The sequence below is a fragment of the Manacus vitellinus genome, unplaced genomic scaffold (genome assembly GCF_001715985.3).
Source record: "Manacus vitellinus isolate BGI_N305 unplaced genomic scaffold, ASM171598v3 scaffold_16_pilon, whole genome shotgun sequence".
In the NCBI taxonomy this organism is placed as follows: domain Eukaryota; kingdom Metazoa; phylum Chordata; class Aves; order Passeriformes; family Pipridae; genus Manacus; species Manacus vitellinus.
Window position 1 is genome coordinate 3,071,292 of NW_021939189.1, and position 19,977 is coordinate 3,091,268.

A 19,977-nucleotide genomic window follows, 5' to 3' on the forward strand; every position below is an offset into this window, starting at 1 on the left:
GGGGCTTGGCAGGGTGGTATGGCTGGCACTGTGTTTTCCTGCAACTGCTGCTGCCCCTGACTCCAGACTGAGCACATTTATATCCCACACTTCCCGGGAGCATCCCAGGGCTATCAGGGATCCCATCACCTCTCCTTATGGGCTGTTCCTGCTGCCAGGGCGAAGCCAGAGCGCGTCGGGTGGGGAAGGCAGGAGGATGAGGCACAGCTCCCCTGGCTCCGCCGCAGCTGCTGAGCTCATTTTTAGCTCATTATTTCTGCTTGGGAGCTGATGAAAGGCAGTTTGCAAAGATGCATTTAATGGGTGAAAATTCATAAAAATGTTTTCCGGGCTCTGTTGTGCCGGTGCAGCGTCCGACCACCAACGCTGTTTGCCGCAGCGGTGGCACCGGGGTCCGTGCCAGCATCCTGAATGCCCCCTGCACCCCAGGAGCTCTGTGTGAGTGAGGGACTTGGGGTTCAGGGCACGGTGGCACCAGGGTTTGTGCCAGCATCCTGAATACTACCCTGAACCCCAGGAGCTCTGTGTGAATGAAGGATTTGGGGTGCAAGGCATGGCTGCACTGATGCACAGAGGGACGCTGCCAGTACCAAAACGGGGGACAACCACGGGAAAACACACTTTAAAAAAAAAAAAACAAACCAAACAACAAAAACAAAACACAAACCCAAACGAACTCTTTTTTTTTTTTTTTTTTTTTTTTTTTCTCAGATTGGAAGCTTAGAAAACTACTACCACTTTCACCACAGCAGGACATTTAAGCGCTCGACGCTGAGCAGCCGGGGACCGCACAACTTCCTCCGCATGGACCCCAAGGTACGGGGCTGGGCAGCCCGGGGTCCCCTGACCTCTGTGGGGATGGGGGTGCCTGCTTCCCCCTGGAGGAGCCTGTTGACTTGGTATGGGTCAAGTGTGAGCCAAAGCATCTTGGGATGACATGTTATCCCTGAACCATGGCCCTGCGCATGCAAGGGGTGACTCATTGGACATGGGGACAGAGAGCGGTGAAAAATACTTAAAAGTGACTAAACACTAACATCTGCCTGAAAGCCAGGGAGAAGAAAAGGGGGAAAAAGCTTTCCAGGATAGAAAGGCTGTTGCATGCTCAGGGTGTTGATCCAGTTGCCACAACACTTGCTGCCTCAATGGTTGCTATGTGTGAAATCCTTGGCAATAGCTCTGCATTGCTTTTTCCTAGAGCAAGCATCCAAAGGGATTTTCAGTGCAGCTGAATTGACAAAAGTAATGGGGAAGGGGGGCAAGAATGCAAGGAGGGACCTGGATGAGCTGGGCTTGGGGTGGTGGGGAAGGGCTGGGGCTCTGCCTTGGCTCTTCTCACCCAAGCCCTGTGAGATGGGACTTCTGTAGAGCAGGGAAGGGTTAATGGTGGGGAAGGTCTTCTTTCTTTTGGAGAGGGGAACATAAACGAAGAAAAAAACATTTTGGTGAAGGTACCCATGCTCTAGCAAGCTGCTGGTGCTCACACCAATGCCTGGCTCACACCCAGCCACCCTTGGGATGCTCTTTCCCGAGGCATCTCCAACCCACTCTGTACCACATGTCCCATCCGCATCTCCCCAGGTGCTCAGAGCAGCCCTGCCCTTCCCAGCCAGCCAGCTTTCTGGGGAAATTTGCTGTTAAATATTTGGACAAGGTCTGTTGCACAGTTCTGAGGAGGTGCACGCGTGGCTGCGCTGCTGGCGGGGAAACCTCAGCGAGGGGAGCTGGTGCCCTGGAAGTGTGCTGGGCTTTAATTAAAGCTGTTCGCCCTCGGGGAGGTGCACAGGCATCCCAGCAAACCAAGGATTCGGCTCTGCATGTGAAATACCTCCATTTAAATGAGTCTGGTTATAATGCAAACTAAATCAATTGGCTTTTAGTCATATTAACATTTACCTTACCTTGCTCTATGGGCTGCAAGCTGGATCAATTAGCTCCTGTTCTCTTAATCCTTCCTTATCAGTTCAAGGCCTGTTGGCATGTCTTGTCTCTCCCCCTTTCCCATGTACATTTGCAAATCCTCTTGGAGATGCATTTGGATGGCACTAGCTTAGCATGAATGCAGGAAAACCTCACCTTGAGGCACGAGGACAGGAGCTGGAATAGGGAAGATGGAAACAGATCTTGCAGAAATCCCGAAGAACCAGCCCATCCAGTTGTTTGCAGATGTTGGGTGGTTCCTGCCTTCCAGGGGCTATTGTTTCTAGAGCTGTTATTTATGTTTGCTGTGGGGGTCGGTGGCACAAGGACCCACAGCCAAGCTCTCCACCCAGAGGAGGAGTCTGGGAGAGGGGAAACCCAGCACACACAGGGCAGCACCTGGCAACCTGGTCCTTGTGGGACCATGCTGCTGCACAGCTCCCCTCTTGTCCCAAGAGACCCTGCAGCTGCTTTGTTTGGGGCTGATATGAGCCAAGTGATGTGGCAGGTCATGGAAAGGGAGGAGGAACATGGCAAATCCAGCAATTCTGGGGGCAGGTCGTAGCAGTGAGAGTAAGAAGTGTGGAGGGACAGTGGGATGCAGAGTTGGGTCACACCATGCTGTGCCACCCCTCTTAGGGCTCCACTTGCAGCTCTTGTTGCCCTAGACTTTCCTGGCTCTCTGGGGTGCTCCTGCTGTTACGTGCAGGGCTTGAACCTCCAGCTCACTGCTTCAGTCTCTTTAATCCACATCAGAGGATGCCATGGCCTCAGTCCCTGTCCCTCTGGCCACGCACCGTGGCAAAATCAACTTCACCTTAATTATCTGTGCCATGCCATGGCAAACATGCTGGAACCAACTTGTTTATCCTGGATCTCTGCTTTAACTCACGCACATCCACTGGTATAAGTCAAGCAATCACTTTTCTGGAACTGCAAAGGGAGTTGCACCCTCACCCTTGCTGGTTATCGTGTTTGGTGGAGCCACCCAGGCTGGCTGGGTTGGGGCATCACCTGCTGAAAATCTCAAAGTGAGGGGGAACATATAAAACTGCTGCTCTGTTTGCAGGAAGGGCGAAGGGTTCAGCTCAGTGATACCTGAGCTGCCTCATGGGGTCCTTTGGTGCCTCTCACAGTTACCTCCTTACTGCTAATTGTACCTCAAGGTGCTACAAGAGAGCTGGAGAGGGACTTTGGACAAGGGCCTGGATTGACAGGACAAGGGGGAATGGCTTCCCACTGCCAGAGGGCAGGGTTAGATGGGATATTGTGGAGGAATTCTTCCCCATCAGTGGTGAGGCCCTGGCACAGGTTGCCCAGAGAAGCTGTGGCTGCCCCATCCCTGGAAGTGTCCAGGGCCAGGTTGGACAGGGCTTGTAGCAACCTGGGCTAGTGGAAGGTATCCTTGCCCATGGCAGGGGATTGAAATGAGAAGAGCTTTAAGGTTCCCTCCCGACCCAAAGTAGTCTACGATTCTGTGATAATTAGGGTTTGCAGAGGTAGAACAGGGACCCCTGGGTCTCAGGACTGTAATACCTTGGGCTAGTGCTAAAAAGACTTTCAGTTTTTTAAATTTCCAAGAAGTTTTTCCCTCACCCTGGATTAACAATAGATGTTGATCCGAGTTTCACAAGCCACAGGAACTGTTGCAGGAATGCCCCAGGCTCCTTCCTGCTTGCCTGTTTTCCCATGCCAGCCACATTGATTTATCAACTCCCCCTTGAAATCAATGCCCTTAAACTGCTGATTTCTCCATGTCCACACATACTGACTCCAGGCTGGCAGCACTGGGGCTGATCTGGAGCATGTTTGAGATGAAGACATCCCCACAAGGCATCACAGCTCTTGGCAAAAACCCTGCAAAATCCCATATCTTCCCATCATTCCTGCATCCAGCAAAGCTGCAGGGAAAGGCAGTAGCTGTGGCTTGGACAATGAGACCCATGGTAACGCTGCCAGGGAGTGGTGCTTTAAGGAAAAAACCCATAACCTCTATTTAATGTATTTTTATTTTTTTTTTAACTAGACCATGAAGTGGTATTTTTGCTTCCAGTGCTTAAATCCATCACAGTACAAGCAAAGCAGTGCTCTGTCGTCAGCCAAGGCAGTGTGGAAACTCATTTTTCTATGATATATATTTTTTTTTCCTTTCAACAGTGTTTTTTTCTTTAAAATATATATGTGTTTAAAACCCAAGCTGTAGGCAGGAAGCTGTCGGGTTTCTGACACGCAGAGCTCCCAGTCCACCTCCGTCCTAGGTGCAAAGCTATAAACTGTGCAAGAACTCTGACAGTTAGACTTAAATGAGCCCAACAAAAGTTGTGTTTTGGATTTTGATTCTTTTTGTTACCAACCCTTAGTCACAACAATAGAGACATCCCCATGAGCAGCTCCCAGAAGACCCAGAGCCGTCAGGAAGAAAGTGCCCAGCGAGGAGGGATGTGCCACAGAGCCCTCCCAGCTCATCAGCTGGTGCCTCTGTTCTCTCCCCAACGTGGACACCTCTAAACATTTGGTCTATAAATTATTTTGATAATCTCTTTTCACTAAACTTGGGCTTTACCTTCATGCTGAAGGCAGGAAAGCCCTTTTTTGTGGGGAATAAAAGGTTTGGGGGGTTAATGCATGCCAGGGATGGGATGTGACTGCTCCCAGATCAGCACCGTAGGCAGCTCCCACCACAGCAAACACCAGCATTTCCCAATCCTGGCCTTCTCCGGATCATTTCTTGTTTGATCTCTTTGCATGTCATGCCCTGCTGAAAAGCAAACAAATGTCAGAGTGATCGGCTCCAAGGCCACCTCGCCCTTAGCCAGTGCCAAAAACACTTCTCTGGAGCTGACCATGCCCCCCAGATCTGCTGTGGCTGTGTATGGCCATCACACATTTTTGGGAAACATGTATTGTCCTTGGGTTAATCCCCCAATTTTATTATTTCGTCAGGAGGAACGAGCTCGAAGGATGAGCAGCCCTGGAGCCAGGTGGCAAAGTCTCAAGGCTGAGCTGCTGCCTCCCAGCCGGAAGGATCAGCCCAAAGACTAAGCCAAGCACCCGAGCCTTCTCCAAAACTTTGACTAAACACTGAAATATGTTGTCTGTCTCCAGCAGGACTCCAGCATGTGCTTCTGTGCTTTGTTAAGCCAGGGGGTTTAGGCTGCACTCAGAGGCGACGTTATTTATACTCGAGGGTTTTGCTGCACCGGGAGAGGAATCTGCTCCCTGGCTCAGAGACCACAAAGAGCTGAGCTCACTCTGTCTGTCTGTCCATCCATTCTTTTCCTTCCAAATGGACCTGCTATCTCCACAGCAGGTCTGGCCAAGGAGATGAGGGTTTGCCAGAGCATAAGGTGATGCTGGGACGGCTCCAGGCTGTGGCTGGCGTCACTTCTGCATCCCATATCCCGTTTCAATGGGCAATTCTGGGCTCTGTGCCCGAGGCTGATGCTGACCCATGTCTCTGCTTGCAGGTGGACTGGCTGCAGCAGCAGGAGGTGAAGCGGAGGGTGAAGAGGCAGGTCCGAGGGGAGCCACACGCTCTGCCCTTCAACGACCCGGTGTGGCCCAACATGTGGTACCTGGTGGGTATTTCCCTGCAAGGATCCCTCTGCCTTATGGGGGGCTCCTGTATTTTTAAGCAAATGCATCATCAATCTTTGTTCAGCCCAGCCAGTTGTGACATACCTTGATATCAGCAAATGTGCTTGGCAGGAGGATTTTAAAATTGTGGACTAATGCACGTGAGAGTCCAGTTTGAAGCGTTGCACCCTCGTTAGCAGCCCCTCATCATGGGCTGTGCAGCAAAGGCTTGGGAGCAGCACCACTGCATTTTACCCACCCCAGAGCTGCAGCCATCTATTTGTAATATCATTTTTCTCCTACCTGCGTCATCGATCTGTATTTGACAGGGAAATTCATTGAAAATTAAGGGTGGAAAGGAAACGAGCTCTTCAAAACCCAAGAGCCCACAGTATTTGAAATGGAAGAGGAAAAGAATAATAGGGAGATAGCATTGCCTGGATTAACTGCTGCTGGATGGGTTTGATCTGTGGAGTAAAGTTATAACAAATCTACGAGTTATATGGCAGGGGGTGGGTTGTAAATATATTTTCTGGTTGATTAAATGGGCTCCCAGCCTGGCTGTTTGCTTAGATGGGCTGGAATGGGGTTGCAGCATTTTGCAGCTGTGTTTGTCTCTGTAGCACTGCGGCGATAAAAACAGTCGGTGCAGGTCGGAGATGAACATCTTGTCAGCCTGGCAGAGGGGCTACACGGGCAAGAACGTGGTGGTCACCATCCTGGATGACGGCATAGAGAGGAACCACCCCGACCTCCTGCAGAACTACGTGAGCTGGGGGATGGACGGGCGGGGGTGAACGGGCTGCGGCTGATCCTCGCCACAAGTTGATTTATGGAGAATTTCAATGTATAAACACAGCTGAAGTCTGTGCATTGGCATATTTAGAGGAAAAGTTTTTCAGTTTTGTTGGTTTTTTGTTTTTGTTTTTTTTTGAGAAAGCTTGAGATGTTTTTAAGAAGGAAATGAGGTTTTTAGATAAGAAGGTTTGGGGGAAACTCCCTTTGCAGCTGCTTGGGAAGCAGCCGCCTCCCTCTGCTCACCAGGGCAGAGCCAAAAACCTGCATGAACGCGCTCAGCCCTAGCTCAAAAACCAAATGGCCACAGTGGAGAGAAGGGGGGTGCTGGACCCAGCAAGATTTGGGGTTCAGAGGAGCAGTTCCTGAGGTAACAGGATGTTTCCCCTGGGAAACATGCAGTACTGCAGCCTAAAACTATTTATCCTGAGGAAACAGTCAGAAACTAAGTGGAAAATGTCGTTTCCTGCCCTGCTTGGCTCCGTTGGCCACCACTCCAGCTGCTGGCCACCACAACCACCTGGTAAGTTGAATCTAATGGTGGCAACATATTTTCAGGATCCTCTTGCGAGCTACGATGTCAATGGGAACGACCACGACCCGACTCCGCGCTACGATGCCAGCAATGAGAATAAGTACGTGATGCTAATTGCCATGGGGCTGGGGTCTGTGGGGTCCTGGGAGGCTGGGTGTCCCCCCTGGGATGTCTTCCAGGTCTGTGGCCTTTCCCCATCCCCAGTGCTGCAAAGAAGGCTGCGTTATGGGCTTTGCACAGTCACTGTGTTTAATGCAAGTCCAGCCAATTGCTAGTGGACCCTTGGGCCATCAAACTACAGCACTGTTGGGGGTTCCTTGCCCTGGCTGGGGATTAAACCACATGAAGTCAGGATGGGTGGCTGAGATGGCAAGCCTTGGACACACATTGTGGGCTTCAAATAAATGAAAAATAAAAGTGGAATGGGTACATGTGGAAAGGAAACAGGAGTCCGAAGAGGAGATTTTATCAAGGTGCAAGATGCAAAGAGGAAATTGCATTTAGGTGCAAAATGCAAAGAAGCAAGTTGCATTGAGGTGTAAAATGCAAACAACAGATTGGATTTAGGTGCAAAATGCAAACAGCAAATTGCTTTTGGCATTAGATTCTTGCACCCTCCAACACTTGCTGTGGGCTTTGGGTAAGGACTCTTCATCTCCTGGGGCACTTTCTTCTGCCGCTTTGGCCTCAGGGCTGGTTTTGGGGTGCTGGTTGGGGGTTGGCTGGAGGGACCCTTTGCCATGGATATCAGCTGATGGGGGATTTCTCTTTGCAGACACGGCACTCGCTGCGCGGGGGAGGTGGCGGCGGCGGCGAACAACTCGTACTGCATCGTGGGCATCGCCTACAACGCCCGCATCGGAGGTGAGGCCGCACCTCTGCACTCCCCTGCCCTTCACCGTCCCCCCGAGGCACTGTGGCCACCCTAGCCACACTGATGGGCTCCCGGGGTGGGTGGTGGGAGGCTGTTCCCCCAAATACTACCAGGAGAGTCTCCTCCTTGATGCCTCAGCTGCAGGGAACTCCAGGGGTGTTGGGGGAGGATGGGTGATATGGCATGCAAGGGACCCTGGCTCTGCGTATTTTGGGGTGGAAACTTTCTGCTTGGGCTGCATCCTTGCTGTGAGGGTGCATGTGGATTGAGGATGTGGTGGTTTCACCCCCAAAAGTCCATAACTGCTCTCGGGGGGTCTGTCCTTGGAGTGGCTGTGTTTGCTGTGCTCTGTGGTGCTGGTTGAGCTTCAGAGCTGAAGTCACTCATTTGTGGGGTCAATATCTGCAGATGAGCTGCTTGGAGTGGGGGGTTCTGGGGAGACCCCTAAAATACTCTCATGGGCAAAACACCAGGGAGGTGTGGGGCTGGAGCTGTGTGTAGGGCAGGCACTTTTGCACAGTCCTACAAATAACAGAGTGTGCGGGAAGCAAATGAATCTTTATCACCAGATTGGATCCTGGTGGTAATTAGCATCTCAGAGTTCATTTGCATTAGCTGAGCTGGTTTGACCTGGGGCAGTCCTGGCCAACCCAATGAGTATAGCACCCCTGGGGAGATGAGGGTCTTAGTGGGGGTGGGAGTGCAGTGTCCCATCTACATGGCTGGTGGGACCATGCAGGGGACAAATACCTGGAGCTGGGTCCTTGCTCTGGGGGTTTCAGCCCCATCCCTGGCATGGCTGTAACAGGAGAGGGGTTTTGACTGCAGCCCCTCCTACCAGCCCAGCACTGGGAGAATTGACTATTGGGAGCGTGGACCCAAGCACCATGGGGTGGATTTGGGACTTAATTACTTCTCTTGTCTTATTCATCCTGGCTGTGTTAGGGTTGTGTCTGCATGGGACCAGTGCCCACAGGGATCCTGCTCCTGGCCAACCACCTCCAGTGATTGCCTGTGTGGGGAAAGTCCCCACAGGGAAGAAATAACCCCACAGAGGGTGAATGGGGGGACTGGCAGGGGCACATCAGCCCATCCCATCTTTCTGCCTCCTGCACATGTGATGGCTTCTTGCTTCTTAGAAGTTTCTTGCCCCTAAAAACCCACCTCCAAGTGCAGACTAAGCAGCAGCTGAGCAAGGCAAAGCTCCTGGTGGGGTTTAGTGCAGTTTTGGATCCTGCAGGATCAGGCCATTCCCTTCCTGCTCCTTTTCAAGCCCATTTCTCTGCAGCTGCTGGTGGAGACGAGCTTTAGTTGTTGACTTTATGACGACCTATGGGTCTCATTTTAATTTGCTCCCTTTAACGAGTGCCTTGCCCCAGGGGTGTGCTGGGGAGGTGTTGAGTGAGACAAGGCACCTGGCAGAGGGCTGGGGGCTTCCCACAACATCAACAGGCAAAGGGGAAAAATACAGTCTGAGCCAGATGAAGTTTGGGATCATGGAGGAAAACACGCTATAGCTGCACCAAGAGTGATTCTAGATGGATTACACAAATAAAGCAGCGATTAATGAGCACAACTTGTTGGGGAAGCCTATTTGTCACACTTGGAGAGCTCCCATCTAATTTTACTGGCTGCTCTTCAGCGCCCTTGCGTTGCTTTTCATTTGCTCTGGGCAAAACACATCACTGCTCAAGCAAAGGGCTCCTGCCATTCGTCCTCCTTTTCCCTCTCCTCGAGCGCTCACTTTGGAGGTTGGTATTGCTCCCTGTGTGGCACAAAGCTCATTTATTTTGCAGCATCCATCTCTGCTCCCTCCTGCTCCCCATTATTTGACCAGGGAGCCTGGCATTGCGGGTGGTTGTCTCTGAGTTGTCTCTGGGCTGGCTTTGGGTTGGCTTTGGGCAGATTTTGGGCTTGCTGGTGAACATGCCCACATTTAGCCAGCACAGGCCCCATCCCTCTGCTGGTTTTCCTTGCTGTGCCGCAGCCAAGTGCAGCTCAGACACCAGGCTCGGCTTTTAGCCCCTTCTCCTCGTGTTTTCTTGTTGACAAAGAGGAAGTTTTTGGGAACTGCTCATCTCCCTGGTTTTACATTTCTAAGCTTGGTTTTGGCTGATCGGGGGCAGCGTCAGAAAGAGATATTTGAGTTGACTGGTGTCCAGAGTGCAGCTGCAGCTGGAATGACATCTGCCTGCATTTGTTTGCTTTAAGACAAAATACATGTGGAAGGGGAAATGCATTTTTATAAACCAGGCTATCCCTGGCTGACAAAATACGATGCTGAAATTTCCAGCATGTCTTTTCCTGCAAGGGCTGTTTCTGGGCAGCCCGTTGGGGTGCCTGGCACCCTCCACCCACTGTGCAGAGTGGAAATCCTGCAGGGGAAGGGTGATGGAGAGCAGAGCGGGCTGTACTCTCATAATTCAGCAGTTGGAGGCTAGGGGTGTGCAGCAATCCCCCATCCCATCCCACCATGGCTGAGGGGCTCTGCCTGTGAGTACCCTAGCTGGTGTCTGCTGGCATTCCCAACTGGAAGTGAGGGTTATCCCAGATGGCACTGTTCAGCCATGAGTTGGGGTCCTGGCTCCGATTTTGGCTGTGCAAAGCACAGCCTGGGGCTTCTCCCACTCCAGAGAACTGCTGGCATCAGTTGGGCAGTGATGGGATTTGGGGACTGTCACACTCATCCCCACTCAAGGGGAGAGGCTTCACCCCACCAATTTGCCTGAGGCTGGATGGGCATGAGTGATCAGGAAACTCCAATATCTTCCAAGGGGAGAGACGTGTTAGCTAATGAATTAAAAGGGAGGGAAAAAAGGTTTTTAGTGGGCGGATTTTGCCACTGGGGAGTGCAGTTCCACTCCCACCACTTGTTCCCCACTAATGGAGGGGAAGTGAATTTTAACCTCCCCCTCTCCATCCCTAGCCATGAAGCCAGCAACACAGAAAACTTCCCAAGCAGCTCCCCAGCATCCCGCTGCCAGGCTTGTTGGCATGCAGGGCCGCGGGTTGAAGCTATTCCAGGCGCGCCTGAGCCGTGCGGTTTCCGCCGCCTCTAACAAAGCCCTTTGATTGCAATCCTCATCCACGCCATGAAGCCCTAATGTCTGATGTTTTTGTGCTTTTAGGCATTCGTATGTTAGATGGAGATGTAACAGATGTTGTTGAAGCGAAGTCGCTTGGCATCAGACCCGATTACATTGACATTTACAGCGCGAGCTGGGGGCCAGATGATGATGGGAAGACAGTTGATGGACCTGGTCTATTGGCCAAACAGGCTTTTGAGCAAGGCATTAAAAAGGTGTGGATCCCACAGCGCCCAGATGCGCTCGCCCTCCTCCTCCTGTCCCGTGGGAACGCGTGCCAGGGCCGTGGCCGGCCCGGGGTCCGGCGTGGGGATGGGCAGCTCGGCCCCCTGAGGTGATGCCAGCACTAGGGCTGGGGCGGGGGGGAAAGCCAATCATCTCTAATTTTTCCTAGTTTTCCCCGGCGTCCCTAAGAGCTCCGGTGGATTTTGCGGCCAAGGGTGGTGACGGCGGGAGGTGCCTGGTGATGGCGCGGCCCCGGTGGGACCCCTCGGCATGGCCGGCCCCGGTGGGACCACCCGGCAGCACCGGCAACCAGGCAGAGCCCTGGCAGAGCAGGGAGGCCCCAGGTTGTGTTGCGAAGCTCTGCCGGGATGAGAAACCCAGAGTAGTTCCTGGGGGGGGTGACTTTGCACCTTAAAATGTCCTCCCTGGATCCTGGCATGGGCAGAAGGGGACACCCCCACGTATCTCCAACCCCTTCCTCCACCCTCCCTAGGCCCCTGGTATCCTCTCCCAGAGGTCTCCACCACGTTAAGCATTTCCCTGGTTTTCCACCTGGAGCAATCAACTGTCACAGCTGGGCAGGGACACAGGTGCCACCACAGGGTCCAACAGTGGATTATTATCCTTGAAATCCTCCAGCAAGAAAGTTCAGCCAGCATCACATGTGATTGACAGCTGTCAATCAGTCCCTGCTGGGGATGCCCCGTGGCCCTTCTCTTTCTGGAAGCTTTTAAAAAATGCCCAATATTGGCTAAAAGCATCAGGAAAAAGACCTTTCTTGGCAGCTTGGTGGGTGCTGTGGATGAGTGTCACGGCAGCCCAGGGCTCCACATTGTGTGTTCCCTGGGTGCTTCAGAGAACCTGGGGTTGGAGTTTTGCCACCAGCAGCCCCAGGCTGGGCTGGGAACCCCCCCATTTTGACCCCTGCCTCCAATCCTTCCTCTGCTGCCTCTTCTCACACCGTGCTGGGATTTTGGGCGGCCACAGGCTGGGGTGAGCAGCCTGTCTCTTATCTAAAAATAGGGTGGAGTGTTTTTCCCACTGTTTACTTGATTTCCTGCTGGGGCGGTGAGCCTACCGAGGAATCCACTGAAGTGCCGGGGAGTTCACGCCATGTAAATACGGGGGGAACAAGCTGCTTTTTAGACCTTATTTTTCCACGCAGGAGCAAATGGGTGGCAGCAGGGTCCTTGCCCAGCACAGCCCCACTGTTTTGGGATGCTTGTTTTTGTCTCCCAGGGGACAGCCCTGTCCCCCAGCTGCCACTGGTGTTTGTGGCACCCACTATCTCACGTGCACAGCTCTTAATTGCCAACTTCTTCTCCTTAAATAACAAGGAAAGCTGCAAGGAGATAGTTAACCACCACCTTTAGCCCGAGCAAACAGCTGTAACTGAGTTATAAATCCTTAAAATTGAGTTTTTAATGGAAACATTAAAATAACCTTTATCTATTAGCGATAGGACTGCGCTGGAGTAATTTACCATCTTGTTTCTTGTTCCTCCAGCCACACTTTATTAGTTCCCGAGCTAACGAGGGGAGATTTATCCTGGTGGCTCATGGAGTGCCGTTGGGCAAACACCCAGGCCCCGCAGTGCTGCAGAAGCAGGAGATGCTGTGCATCCCACAGCCAACCATGAGCAGCTGGGGTGAGCTGGATCATCCCCACCTTGGCCAGGGAGGGATTCCCTGGCTCAAATGATGTTCAGATCCACATTTTATAGCTGCAAGGAGCCCCCTCTCTAGCATGGTGTTGGCTTAAGAGGATGGCAAATGAAGAAGTTGGGTGTTTGGGGTGTGCTTGTAGGAATCTTGGTAGTTCCTTGTTTGAGAGCAAAGGGAAAGAGTGGATTTTTTCCCATCTGAGGGAGCTGCAATATGCAGTGAGCTCTCGGAATGCTGTCAGGTGTTAGATGTGTATTGTAGTGTCATTCATGTGCCTGTTCATGTCCTTCATGTGACTGTGCTGGCTCCAAACCCAGTTTCCAGCCCTGCCTGGGCCTCGTGGGGATGTGGGTTTGGATCAGGTCTGAGGAGCCTTCTCAGCTCCCATGGGGGCAACACTCAGGATGTGGGATGCAAGGGAGGTCTGGGCTCCCTGTCTTTTGATCCCAGTTGAAATCATTGCTACATCTGCACATGCTTCAGCAATCAGTGCCTGGTTTTATTTCTCTGATTAGGGATTTGGGAAGCTTGGGTTGCATGCAGTGGGACTCGTCCTTGGGGGTGTGTGGATTTTGGTATAGGCGAGCTGGACGGTCACTGTCTGTGCCGAGCGCATGGGCTGGGATGCTGCCTCCTTGGAGATCCAGGAAACCCTGGAAAGCAGGGTGGGAGATGCCAGCAGCAGACTTCGTGGGCTGGCAAGCTGGGTCGAGCTCTCCGTGACGTGGAGCAGGGCAATAATTCCCTTGGCATTTGCACTTTTTCTTGCAGAGCTCCAGACAGCTCTGTTAATCTTTGCTGGGGAAATACCCACCCAGTTTGGCTGGGAGGCAGCCCAGATAATGAAAACTTTCATAAAGTAAGGGAAAAGCCTGACTTAGTCTGTGTATCCAGAGGCAGGGTCAGCTCAGAAAGCCTCTGCTCCAGGAGGGGGGCGAGACAGGTAATAAACATCCCGCTCCCCCTGGTGCTTAAAACCCACAATAAATCCCAGTGAATTCCTCCAGAGCAAAGCTGCTTTATTATTATTATTTTTATCATTTTTTTGTGGAGGAAGCTGTCGCAGAGCAGTGGGAGAGAGGCAAACACCAGATCTGCCCAGGCAAGCGCCGAAACCTCTCAGTGGCAGGAGTAGCCGCGGGGAGGATGGGGCTGCTCCGCCGTGTTCTTCCATCGCCTGCCAAGCCCGGCAGAGCGCCATCCTCCCCGGAGAACTCTGCCTTACAGGGCACGGAAGAGAACCAGCCACTTCATTTCCTGCCCCTAACCCCCTTGGATCACCAAAAATCCTCCTTTTTTGGGATGGCGGCACCTTGCTTCCAAACCCCTGCAGGGCTGGGTTATTCCTGGGCGTCCCGGTAGTGGATTGGATGGAGAACAGGGCTCGCCCCAGTGACATCAGCTTCATTAGGGGCCCCTGGTTGGCACCAGGGCTGCCACTGCCAGCTGGGATTTTCCCTGGCTCCAGGGAGGTCTGGGTGGCTGGTGCAGCCTTCCCGCCCCCCCAGTTCCCACTGGGCTCCCACAGCTGTGCCCAGTGGGGATGGCTCCATCAGATGTTCCTGCCAAGTGATGGGGATTTAAAAATTAAAAAACAAACAGAAGGAACCTAAAGAATAAGCTGGGGAAAGGTTTCTCATGGTTTGGGTGGTTGGTGAGGTGCTTTGTGGGCTTGGGAGACATGGGGTTTGAGGGGTTTCCTGCCAGTTCCTCATAGAACCAGGTGTTACTGGCTGGTCCAGGGACTCTGAGTACCCAAGATGTTTTTCCTCTGGAAAGCCTGTGGAAAATGTCAAAATCCCATTGCTGGAGGCTCTCCCATCCTCATGGGGAATTGCTGCCTGTAAACTGGGGCTGGCTGAGCTGAGGGGAGTGTGTGTGGGACTGACCCAGGGGGCTGAGCGCTGGGCAGGATGGGACCCGTCCTTCCACCCTCATCATACCCTATATCCAGATCAAAAAATCAGACTTATCCCTTCCTCCCTGTGCCAAGATGGCCTCTCATCCTGTACAAACACCTCTTCTAACCCTCCATCCTCTCTCTGCCCACAGGGTCGCAGGGGACTGGGGTCCATTTTCGTCTGGGCGTCGGGGAACGGCGGCAGAGAGGGCGATTACTGCTCCTGTGACGGCTACACCAACAGCATCTACACCATCTCCATCAGCAGCACCACTGAGAATGGCTACAAGCCCTGGTACCTGGAGGAATGTGCCTCCACCCTCGCCACCACCTACAGCAGCGGGGCTTTTTACGAGCGGAAAATAGTGAGTTTTACCCCAGCATCGAGTGGGGCAGCACCCCCTGGGTGTTTTCGGCGTGGCTGGGCTGTGGGTGATGGCCCAGTTGTAAGAGCCAGGCTTTGCCCTTAGCTCTGCGGTGGGTTTTGCTCTGGTCGTGAAATGCTCAGGGATGAGGTGTTTTCCCTGGTAAATGGGTGAAAGGGCTGGAGGTTTGCAAAAATACCCATGTAAATATTAACCTGTTCCCCAAAGGCGCTTGTTCACTGTCCCTTGTTTGAAAAAAAAAAAAGTTAATTTTGAGGATTTGTAGCCTGAGAGAGAAAAAAGAGGGAGGATGGAGGCATTTGGCAGGGATGTGGCAGCTCCAAATGGACAGCTGAGACTTTAGAGGTCAGGAATTGCCTGAAAGTGTGTGCATCTGTGGATCAGATCAGCTTTCCTACCTCCCTGCTATATTTGCCCCATCCCAAGAACTGCTGTGTTCTTGTCATACCAAGGCTGTTCATTACTGACATCCTCGTGCATCATCTGAACCTTGGGCAGTAAAGCATCACCCACTGTCACAGCACCTCATCCGAGCTGGGAAGGGAGTTTTCCACCCAAATGAGTTTTTTTTTTGACAAAAACTGTTTGGTTTTTTAACAAGTCGATTGATTTTTGCATTCAGGAGTGGGGGTTCTGGCACCTAAAAGATGAATTTCCAGCCAGAAAACAAAATCCAAATGGCATTTTCATGCCACTCAGCATTTGCATGGCTGAAGCCAGCAGAGTCCAGTGCTAGTGGAGCATTGCTGGGAAAAAAAAGCAGATTTCAGGGGCACCTTGGGATGGAATCACCAGATTAACCCAAAACTCAGGAGCCTGTTAAAAATGTAACTAATGGAGCATTTCTTGGCCCACTTCCTCTCTCCAAGCTTTTGGTACCCAAACACTGTGTTCTGTTCTGGAACAAAAAAGCTGAAAATGGCTTTTTTTATCCTTATGCAAATGGAAATTCTTGCCCCAAACCAGGAGCTGGAGGTTTTAAGAAAAGCATTTAACATGGCACAGCTCAGTGTGCACCCATATATGTGTAGCCACGGCAGCTCTGCCCTGCTCACATCACTCCATCTGCCTTTCCCTCCAGCTGAACTACAACAAAATTGATGGCTTTTTTCCTTTTCAAATAGTTTTTGCCTCTTTAGAAAAGTGAAACTTAAGAAGGGTTGTTTCCTCATGCACCAAATGTACCTGCAGACCATTTTTGGGGCTCTGGGCACTGTGATGGCACGTGAGCCATGGCAAGGGTTGGGTACCACAAGGATCAGCTCCGCTCTGGCAGCATCCTGAGCAAACCTGGGGTGCTGGATGGGGTAGTGCCCATGCTGGGAGCACCTTGGGAGCTGCAGCTCCTCTCCCCACAGGTCACCACGGATCTCCGGCACCGCTGCACCGACGGCCACACCGGCACCTCCGTGTCCGCCCCCATGGTCGCGGGAATCATCGCCTTGGCTTTGGAGGCAAAGTAAGCGTTACCTCACCAGGAAAAATGTTTCCATGTTCAGTACCTGGTGAGCAAACCCAGGAAAAAACAAAGTGGTTTTTTTTTTTTTATCTTTGGAGTGATTCAAAATAGGACAAAGTTGTTCTAAATGGCTCCTTTTTGGCGAGGTTTGATACAGCGTTGTTGTTTTGCATCTTCCCGCTGGTGTTTTATTGATCTAATTCTTCATCTGTTGAACATTTGGGGTTGGTGAGATAAGTCAGGCTTTTCAGCTGGTGCATTGAAACTGCTGACAGCAGGATCCAACAGGAGTTTTATAAATCCTTCCTGTAGAAAAAAATATCGGAAAACATCACAGAAAATGGGAAATGTCCGTAGACGTGATGGTTTTCAGCAAGTGTTGCATTTCTGGGGGTAAATGGCTACTTTTGCATAATGTCAAAAACTCACACAGCTTGACCAACAAGCGACACGCTTCCTGGTTCAAACAAGCTGTTCTTTTCCTCTTGTCCCCATCCCGTTCTCATCCCAGTCCCATCCTGGTTCTGTTGTGGTCCCCCAGCCCAGGAACGGCCCTGGGGCATCCCTGTGTTGCTTCATGGAGCATCTTCTCATGAGCTTATTATTATTTTTATGGAGTGGAAATAAAATTAAGGCTGGGAATAAGCCTCAGGGCAGCACTGCACTCTCATCCAGGGACGGTGATTGTGGTTCCAGTCCTCCTCCTCCGGTTTAATCCCAACACCCAAGTCGGGTGAACATATTTCCGGAGATGCCGTTTTCATTACAAGTATATTAAAAGCTTTAGATGTAATTTTTGAATTGTTTAGCTGAGGCATAAAACGCAACATTAAGTACGAGAGCTTGGTGCTCAGGCACTCCATTATGACAAGAGAGAATAAATTGAATTTGTTTCCTTAAATGCTGCTCGAGAGCAATATAAATCCCAGCTCGAGATGCCGAAGAACTGACTGTAAGAAAAGCATGGAAAATTCTTCAGCAATATTTTCTGGGCTGGGGTCTTGGGAAGCACAGAGCACTTGGTGTCCTGCACTCTGGACGCACAAACCTCACGCAAACCCAGTCTGGGGGAGTGGAAACAATTTGCATTTCATTTTTCCGTTAAATGAGCAACCCAGGGATTTTTCCAGCAATTTTTGCTGTTATTGCTATAAAGGGAAGGTTTGCTCAGCATCATGTATCAATGAGCCGCTGAGCCCAGTACCCTGCCTCAGGATGTGCTTCATTCCTGATCTCCTGCATGAAAACGGGGAAAACACTCCTGATTTGCTTCATTTCTACCTCAGAGCATGAGACCTAAATTGCCTTATTCAGGAGTAAATTCTGCAATGCCTGTAGACATGTGGCATCTCTCCCTGGGGCATCGACCTCTGCTGGGGCACCCCAAGCAATGGCCAACCTCCAGGCAGGGTGTCAGCATTTAAATCATCAATTCTTTCCCGCTCAAAAAAAAAGAGCAAGAAATTTTTTGGAGGTTTTTTTAACCCAGTGGGTGTCCCTGCTGCTGCTGGGAAGACTGGGAGCAGCAGAGCCATCCCACGAGCCCTGTGTTGTTGCAGCCCCCTGCTCACCTGGAGGGATGTCCAGCACCTGCTGGTCAAAACCTCACGGCCGGGGCACCTGCGAGCGCCCGACTGGAAAACCAACGGCGCGGGGCACAAAGGTGAGAGGAGGTGGGGGTGGCACGGTGGAAACAGAAGGGAAAATAAAGGTCTCCAGAGCTTTGTTTATGGGGAGGATTCCCCGTGTGTGGCCACTGTCGGCTTCCCTGGGGGTTCCCACCATCAGGCTGTTGAGGGGAGGGAGGAGAGGGCAGTAATTCATGGGGTGAGATGCTTGGAACTCTTGCTTGGTGGAGGTTTGGAAGCCTTGTTTGGTGGAGGCTTTCCTGAGCTGGAGTGTTTCCTGTTCCTTTCCGTGGGCTGCTCCCAGCAATGGGTTTTCCATGGTGCCAATGTGGATTTGGGGTGTAACTTGAACAGGGTGATGAGCTCTGTGTGTTGAAGCAATGGAGTCAACTGTGCCTTCCTTGATAGTTGGGGGATGCTCCACCAAGCACTGAGGAGGAGCTCCTGAGCCCTGCTTAGAAGGCAGTGGGTTTCTGAGTCTTCTCTCTTTCCAGTTAGCCATCTATATGGCTTTGGGCTGGTGGATGCTGACGCTATTGTGGTGGAAGCCAAGAAGTGGAAGATGGTTCCTCCCCAGCACGTCTGCGTGGGAAGCCTGGACAGGGTGCCCAAGTGAGTGTTGTGGGGTTGGGTGGAGTGGGGTGCTCTCCCAGGGCATGCAGATGCTTGGAAGGAGCATTGGTGGAGCTGGCTCTTGCTATGCAGAGGCTCAGATCCTGTCTCAACATTTGGAAAGGGAAATTAGGAGTCAGGGTGGCTGGGACAAGTCCATGGGCAGACAAGATGATGTTTATGGATTTTATGGTCAGAGTGATCCACACCATCCACTTTCACTTCCAAGATGGATGATCAGCAGGCAATTTTTGAGGGCTGACAGTGAGAGACCAAACCCAACTTTCCTGCTGGGTCCTACATGAGCAGTGATGTCTTGGTCTCTCTGCTCTCTTCCATCAAACATTTTCAATTGAAGGGACCAAAAACTGGTGCTTTGTTGCAAAGGTTTCCAAATTTCCATTGTCTGGGATCTTTGAGTTCAGCTTCGGATTCAAACCAGCTTAGGTTCGCATCTCATCCTTGGTAGGTCAGTCCCTGCTAGGTTAAAGGGTGGGATCACGGATCTGACCAAATGGACCCTCCTGATTTACCACTGCCTGGCTGTAGAGTGAGAGAGTTGTTAATCAGAAAAGTCTCTGGAAGACTTGCATATGCAAAACAGGAATGAATGTGGAGCCAAGTGTGTTCATGAAGCTATTTATCTGATACAGACACTAATTACAGCCCAAAGAGGAGCACTGCACTGCTAATTATAATAAAGCAGTGCCCTTGCAGCCCATAAGGCACAGATCCTCGGAGCAGTTCAAATCCATCTCGTTACCATGCGGCAACTCAGCAAATTCCCATGCTAGGACACTGGGAATGGCAATGGAGGAGGAGATAATTTTTGCTGTGATAGCAGTAGGAGACTGGGTTCAAGTATAACTGGGTGTCCATACTGCTGGGAACTGTCCCCATCATGACTCTCTGCCCGACCCTGGCAGGTACATCCGAGCTGACCACGTGCTGCGCGCCAGCACCCTGAGCAGTGGCTGTGCTGAGCACCGTGACCAGCACGTGCTGTACCTGGAGCACGTCGTGGTGAGGCTCAGCATCTCCCACCCGCGCCGGGGAGACCTCCAGATCAGCCTCGTGTCTCCAGCAGGAACCAGGTCGCAGCTCCTCGCCAGGAGGTAAGAGCGGCCGGAGCCAGAATGTGTCCTCTGGGGGGTTGCTGCGAGTTTCCTCAGGGTTTTTTGGGAAGGTGGGGGCATGCCCAGGTCTCTGCTGCAGAAGGGCTCCATGCAAGGGTGGGCACGTGCAAGGAATCATTAATCCTAACCTTAATCCTTAATCACCTATCTACCTTTTCTGATAAAATCCAACATCCGAAGT

General features: G+C 51.7%; 1 protein-coding gene across 1 annotated transcript in view; it reads left to right on the forward strand.

The window, feature by feature from the left end:
- The first annotated feature begins 714 nt into the window (after nt 1-714).
- The window catches only part of PCSK6 (proprotein convertase subtilisin/kexin type 6), a 29,257-nt gene continuing 9,994 nt past the window's right edge, over nt 715-19,977 (forward strand). The window contains exons 1-11 of the mRNA XM_018069640.3: nt 715-816; nt 5,388-5,498; nt 6,120-6,263; nt 6,850-6,926; nt 7,602-7,690; nt 10,829-11,001; nt 14,728-14,940; nt 16,320-16,420; nt 17,980-18,083; nt 18,543-18,660; nt 19,587-19,775. Of these exons, the coding sequence (XP_017925129.2) occupies nt 805-816; nt 5,388-5,498; nt 6,120-6,263; nt 6,850-6,926; nt 7,602-7,690; nt 10,829-11,001; nt 14,728-14,940; nt 16,320-16,420; nt 17,980-18,083; nt 18,543-18,660; nt 19,587-19,775 (1,331 nt within the window). The 5' untranslated portion in view covers nt 715-804. The remainder of the gene's footprint in view (nt 817-5,387; nt 5,499-6,119; nt 6,264-6,849; nt 6,927-7,601; nt 7,691-10,828; nt 11,002-14,727; nt 14,941-16,319; nt 16,421-17,979; nt 18,084-18,542; nt 18,661-19,586; nt 19,776-19,977) is intronic.